The sequence below is a fragment of the Trifolium pratense genome, linkage group LG1 (genome assembly GCF_020283565.1).
Source record: "Trifolium pratense cultivar HEN17-A07 linkage group LG1, ARS_RC_1.1, whole genome shotgun sequence".
Lineage (NCBI taxonomy): Eukaryota > Viridiplantae > Streptophyta > Magnoliopsida > Fabales > Fabaceae > Trifolium > Trifolium pratense.
The window spans coordinates 47,998,237-48,005,267 of NC_060059.1; the positions used below are offsets into that span (position 1 = coordinate 47,998,237).

General features: G+C 34.9%; 1 protein-coding gene across 1 annotated transcript; it reads right to left on the minus strand.

Annotated features, from left to right (window-relative positions):
- Positions 1-2,089: 2,089 nt before the first annotated feature.
- On the minus strand, positions 2,090-5,680 carry LOC123897231 (30S ribosomal protein S9, mitochondrial). Its single transcript, XM_045947788.1, has 4 exons — positions 4,826-5,680; positions 3,858-4,298; positions 2,570-2,650; positions 2,090-2,430 (listed from the first exon to the last, which is right to left on the minus strand). The coding sequence occupies exons 1-4, from the start codon at positions 5,442-5,444 to the stop codon at positions 2,339-2,341; spliced, it is 1,233 nt and encodes a 410-aa protein (XP_045803744.1). The 5' UTR covers positions 5,445-5,680; the 3' UTR covers positions 2,090-2,338.
- Between the last annotated feature and the right edge of the window lie 1,351 nt (positions 5,681-7,031).

The following is a 7,031-nucleotide window of genomic DNA, read 5'->3' on the forward strand; positions in this document are numbered from 1 at the left end:
ATAACTTCACACTAGTGAAAATTGTAATTTTATAAGCTATTTTATCATAAACTACCTTGACAAACTTATAATAATATATAAAAATTACATAAACTATTTGCATAAGCTCTAAACAAAAGTTGGGCCAAACGAACTCTTACTTATGCAAACCCTGTAGTTGACCTTTTCTTTTTATGACTCATCCTGTAATTGACTTGAATTTAAAAACCAACATATATATATGCATAATTTGATGGCAAATTGTCTTCTTTTTTTTTCGGGTACATGGCAAATTGTCTTTTTTAAATAAATAAATTATAGGCTTAAATGCAGTTTTGTCCCCCTATTTTGATTAAATCAGAATTTTATCCCGTTGTTTTAAAACGCGGACTTTTACTCCCCTGTTTTTAATTTTTTGGATTTTGCCCCCCCCCCTAAAATTCTCCTTTCGAGTAACAACTTCAAAGCTTCACACACAACTCAATTTGGATCAACAATTCACCAAACGGATACCGAAACGACCGTAATCAAGTTATCTTTCCACTGAATTTGGAGTTACAAAGAGAGATTAATTATCGTTTTAGTGAAGGTATGCCCCCCAAAATTCTGTAAAAACTCTGCTTTCGAGTCACAACTTCAAAGCTTCGCACACAACTCAATTTGGATCAATAATTCACCAAACGGATACCAAAATGACCGTAATCGAGTTATCTTTCCATAGAATCAAACCCCACTGAATTTGGAGTTACAAAGAGAGATTAATTACCATTTTAGTGAAGGTATGTCCCCCAAAATTCTGCAAAAACTCTGCTTTCAAGTCACAACTTCAAAGTTTCGCACACAACTCAATTTGGATCAATAATTCACCAAACGGATACCAAAATGACCGTAATCGAGTTATCTTTCCCCAGAATCAAACCACTAAATTTGGAGTTACAAAGAGAGATTAATTATCGTTTTAGTGAATGTTTGTCTAATTACTAATTTTGTAGAAATCTACTTCTGACCTTCAAATTCAACATCGTCTACCAAACACATCGTAACTCCAAATTTGAGGAAATTTAAATGACAACAAGGGTAATTTCGTTAGCTTTCCGGACATGTAAATAATATTAAAAAATGAGCTACAGGGTGAGACATGACAAAAATACCAGTAGTAGTTCCATACAATAATTAAGTTGGACAGACCTTCACTAAAATGATAATTAATCTCCTTGTAACTCCAAATTTAGTGGAGTTTGATTTTGTGGAAAACTAACTCGATTGCGGTTATTTCGGTACCAATTTGGTGAATTAAGTATCCAAATGGAATTCTGTGCGAAATTTTGAAGTTGTGACTCGAAAGCAGATTTTGTGCAGAATTTTGGGGGACATACCTTCACTAAAACGATAATTAATTTCTCTTTGTAACTCCAAATTTAGTGGGATTTTATTATGTGAAAAGATAACTCGATTACGGTCATTTCGGTATACGTTTGGTGAATTATTGATCCAAATTAAGTTGTGTGAGAAGCTTTTAAGTTGTGAATCGAAAGCAGAATTTTAGGGGGGGCAAAATCCAAAAAATTATAAAACGGGGGGGTAAAAGTCCGCGTTTTAAAACCGAGGGAGTGGGGGGGTTAAAATTCCGATTTAATCAAAACAGGGGGTAAAACTACATTTAAGCCTAAATTATAATATTATAGGTTGGGTAATTAATGCCTTGAAATTAAAAAACAGAATGTTTTACAATAGAATGCTAATCAAGGATTTGGTGACAAGCATAATAACATGAAGCTCTAGCTAGAAAGTCAGCAACACCAATTAACTTCGTTATAAACTCAACCCTGCAATTGAGTTGAACAGATATACTATTCCTGCACTTCGTTACAACAGATCCAAAATCATTCAAAAGAGGTTTATTGCTTCCTGTTTTATCACAACGGGCTTGCAGTCCGTCGCAAAAATGATGTAAACCAACTGCAAGCTTCTCATGCAACTATGCAAGAGCCCTTCATTCCGTAATACTCCATATACCTCATATTAAAGTATACAAAAAATGAATAATAACTACACAAAAATAAGCAGAATGGATATAAGTATAACATGTCCCTAATAGAAACAGACCAAATGATCACAATATAACATTTATTCTGTAGTTAGGACTATAAAAAAAAATAGCAACTAGTAGCTCTTTTGAAAGGGTGAATGACTCATAACACAAATCTAAGGTGAACAAAATCTTCTATCATTAGTGTCCTTGAAATCCAAAACATTGTTTATGTCACATGTGATGCAGAACAAGAACAATAAATTTTAAGTTATTGAGGATTGTGAATATTCAAAACAAAAATTGCTATCCAGAGACAATGATACTCTTTTAACGCTTGACCCATTGGAAACTCTTTCTTGCTTTGGCCTTTCCTGGTTTTTTCCTTTCAACCACTCTTGAATCCCTTGTTAGGAAGCCGGCTGGTCAAAAATTCAAGAAAAATAAATAGTTCAGCGATTCATCATAGCAGCAACACATATATAACAGACATAAATTTAAGACTAACATGAAAAAAGGTGTAGAAAAATAAATCAACATAGAAACACAAAAAGTTCATACCGCTTCGAAGTGCAGGTCGCAAATTTGGTTCCCAGTTTTGCAAAGCCCTGCTAATACCCAATCGTATAGCTCCAACTTGTCCTATTGTCATGAAACAGGTTATTTTGATTCAGATAATATATGAAAGGAAAAAATGAATTACAATTAAACTATTGAACTTCCAACAAGTTGTCCAATAGACACTTCTGTTAAATATCTGTTATGCATGCTTTCCCTGGTGGAAGTTGAATAGAAGTGCCTATTAGGAGACTCAAAAGTTCAAACATTTAAATGTCAAAATTAAAAGCTCATACTGTGATTTATTGAAGGGCCAAAATTAAAGAGGGAGAACAATTTGGCCCTTAATAAAAACTAGAAGATTGAGCATATGGTGGTCCATAGAAGATTATTTGTACTCAATCTAAAAATGAAAACGAGAAACCTTTCCTCAAAGTAAATGGGCCCTTAGTTCTTCAAAATTGTACTATAACAAAGCCACTAGGTTTGGTCTAGTGGTGAGGGGTTTCGGTAGTATGCATGAGGTCCTGGGTTTGATCCTCAACTCCATTGTAAGCCAAAAAAATAAAGTGTACTAAAACAAAACTTAAAAACAATTTTGAACACAAAAATGACATAGAACATGTTCACTTGGCTTTTTTGTTGGTTGCAGCTAAACTAGTTAGAACATGTCTAAGGCTAGCTCTTTTGTTGGTTACAACTAAACTAGTTACATAGAACATGTTCACTTTGGTTGCACCATCTAGATTCATAATAACCAGCAACCCAGCTCAGCCCCTTTTTCCTGCTTGTAGTCTCTAACTCTAACCTAACTCTCCCTCTCCTCTGTTTTTTCTTATTCATTGGAGCAAAAGATATCACACATAGATACTTCCCATTCTCACAAATACCAAACATCATAATTCTGTTAATATCTAAATTACTATTGCAGACTGTATGGAATATAGTTGATATTGATGGATAATAGAAGTTACAAATGGTAATAACTTCCAACGGGACAATTGCAACTTACAATACAAAATTAAAAAAGAAACTGAACTAGCAAATGGGTAACTACAGCAACAATGCAGATACCGTAAAACACAATCAACCACTAGGGATTAGAGATCCAACAGAATCTGAATAAATCACTATTTTTCTGCGATACTCTACCAGCATTGTTGCACAACAGCATTTAAACAAACCGCTATTTTCCGCAATCCACGATTGAGAACACTGCCCCAAACACTAATTAACAAAGTAGGCATTCATCAGCAAAACGATTTTGTTTTTAACAAATGATTAACCTTACCTGAAACACCACCACCTTTCACAGTACACAAAACATCCCAGAGCCCCAATGTCTTTGTCTCAGAGAAAGGTCGAAGGAGAGTAGCACGATGATCAAGCATAGGGAAATAGACATCAAATTCTTTATCGTTAACCATAAATTTTCCGTCACCAGGCTGAACCCAGACACGTGCTATACTGCACTTTCTCCTCCCTGTTCCATAAGCACGTCCTTTATCATCTACCTGTTTCACTCTTGCTTTCGCCGCTTCCTCTTGCTTTAGACGCTCAATTTCAGCTCTGGTGGACTTTTTAGTATTCTTCTCATAGCGGATATTTTCTATGTCACTAAGAGGGGGCAATCCTTCAATCCCTTCAAAATCTTTCAACGCAATCAAACTTTCAAGCATTTCTTCCGTGATTCCAGAAGCAGTAATCAAATCCCCAAAAGCACGTTTTGGTCCTACAGTCACAATAGGAACAACATGACATCACTCACTTTGATAATAGTTCAGTTTCATGTGATAAAACCACAAAATCTTTTCAATTTCATTCAAATTATATGGAGAAATACCAACCGGTACACAATTCACTACAAGCAAACATGTACAATACAATATCTTATGCTAAAATCACCTCCATCCATGTATTCTCAGCAACTTAGATGCAATAATGTTATCAAATAGCGGCTAGGGTTTAGGGTTTAGCCAAACCTAGAACATATTACTATTGTTTCGTAATGCACTACTACTACTACTTAGTACAAAGTGTCGTCGATATATAGCACTTTAGTGTAGCAGAATCTAAACAAACCCATATATCCACAATCTGCTATAGACAACACTTACCTCCATATTAAAGTTCCTTCTTTCTTGTGATTGTTGGAATAGCTACAAATGTATATAATTACAAAAACATAATACACTATTGCAAAACAATGTTTAAAACTAAGAAATAATAAATCAACTGCAAAAGGGGTTTAAGCCAAACCTTCAAGAATAGCAGTGAGATCTTTCACTTCCTTCTCAAGCTTCTCAAGCTCTTCTTTGGATTCACCCTCCACAACATTAAGTTCCCCAATTTCCTCCTTAGTCATATCACCCTCTTTGAAATCAAAAACATCACCTGTATCCTCTTTCAAGTTCCAAGGTTGATCAACATTCTCTACTCCAACACCAATATGGTCACCAAAATCACTACTTTTTTCCACGGTTTCGCCATCGATTCCTTTAAATAAAGAATTTTCATTTTCATTATCAATACCCTTTTCTTCCAACCACCATTTTTCCTCATCAACATCCTTCCTTACTCTCTCCTGTCTCTCCCCTTCAACATGATTCACCTCATCGATGCTTCCACTTTCTTCCGGAAACAAATTATCGAACTTTTCCTCGGCTTCCCCGAAATTCTTCCATACATTCGAAAACGGATCATTTCCCTTGTTGTTGTTGTTGTTGTTGTTGTTATTGTTGCTGGAAAAGGGTTTTGGAAAAATGGTGAAATGAGGATTACTGATGGGTGGTGAATTAGCGAAATTATGTTGTTTGGATTGAAGAGAGAAAAAGAGACGTAAATGAGAGGGTTTTTTGGGGATTAAACGAGAAAGCATGGTGAAATAACTACGCTGTGATTGTGATTGTGATTGTGATTGTGATTGTGATTGAAGCTATTGTTTATTGATTCATTGATACCTTTTTAGTTCCGATTGAGAGAAAAGAGTGTCACCGGAGAGATAGTTGATGGCAACGGTGGCGGCGGCGAGACAAGCTTGGTGTGAAGAAGAAGAAGTGCCCTAAACTTGGCCCATCCAGATCGGGGACTAGTGTTTTTTTACAATAGTGTTTTTTTTTTAGCTTTAATTTATTTTTGATTAATTTAATTTATTTATTTATGAAGAAAATTCATTAATTCATTTTTGATTAATTTAATTTAGTTATTTTTTTGACAGAATTAATTTATACATGGCTTAAATGCAGTTTTGCCCCCTGTTTTGATTAAATCGGAATTTTACCCTCCTGTTTTAAAACGCGGACTTTTACCCTCTGTTTTATAATTTTTTGGATTTTGCCCCCCCTAAAATTCTGCTTTCGAGTCACAACTTCAAAGCTTCGCACACAACTCAATTTGGATCAATAATTCACCAAACGGATATCGAAATGACCGTAATCGAGTTATCTTTCCACAGAATCAAACCCCACTAAATTTGGAGTTACAAAGAGAGATTAATTACCGTTTTAGTGAAGGTATGTCCCCCAAAATTCTGCACAAAATCTGCTTTAGAGTCACAACTTCAAAGCTTCGTACACAACTCAATTTGGATCAATAATTCACCAAACGAACACTGAAATGACCATAATCGAGTTAGCTTTCTACAGAATCAAACCCCACTAAATTTGAAGTTATAAAGAGAGATTAATTACAATTTTAGTGAAGGTCTGTCCAATTACTAATTTTGCAAAAATCTACTTATGACCTTCAAATTCAACATCGTCTACCAAACACATCGTAACTCCAAATTTGGCGAAATTTAAATGAAAACAAGGGTAATTTCGTTAGCTTTCCGGACATGTAAATACTATTGAAAAATGAGCTACAGGGTGAGAGACATGACAAAAATACTAGTAGTAGTTCCATACAATAATTGATTTGGACAGACCTTCACTAAAATGATAATTAATCTTTCTCTGTAACTCCAAATTTAGTGGAGTTTGATTCTGTGGAAAACTAACTCGATTGTGGTCATTTTGGTACTAGTTTGGTGAATTATGGATCCAAATGCAATTCTGTGCGAAGTTTTGAAGTTGTGACTCGAAAGCAGATTTTGTGCAGAATGTTTGGGGGACATACCTTCACTAATACGGCAATTAATCTCTCTTTATAACTCCAAATTTAGTGGGGTTTGATTCTGTGGAAAGATAACTCGATTACGGTCATTTCGATATCCGTTTGGTGAATTATTGATCCAAATTGAGTTGTGTACGAAGCTTTGAAATTGTTACACGAAAGCAGAATTTTAGGGGGGGCAAAATCCAAAAAATTATAAAACAGGGGGGTAAAAGTCCGCGTTTTAAAACAGGGGGTAAAATTCCGATTTAATCAAAATAGGGAGGGCAAAACTGCATTTAAGCCTTTATACATCTATATGTATTATATGTTTGAGAGTTTTTCTCAAGGAAACAAATCTAAATGTCACTTT

What these genes read in the sequence shown, in the direction of transcription:
- LOC123897231 (XM_045947788.1), bottom strand. Translation starts at nt 5,444, where the DNA reads ATGCTTTCTCGTTTAATCCCCAAAAAACCCTCTCATTTACGTCTCTTT. An exon ending in GAAAGGTGGTGGTGTTTCAG is followed by an intron (nt 2,651 to 3,857) that starts GTAAGGTTAATC and finishes TCATGACAATAG; the next exon opens with GACAAGTTGGAGCTATACGA. An exon ending in GCGACCTGCACTTCGAAGCG is followed by an intron (nt 2,431 to 2,569) that starts GTATGAACTTTT and finishes ATTTTTGACCAG; the next exon opens with CCGGCTTCCTAACAAGGGAT.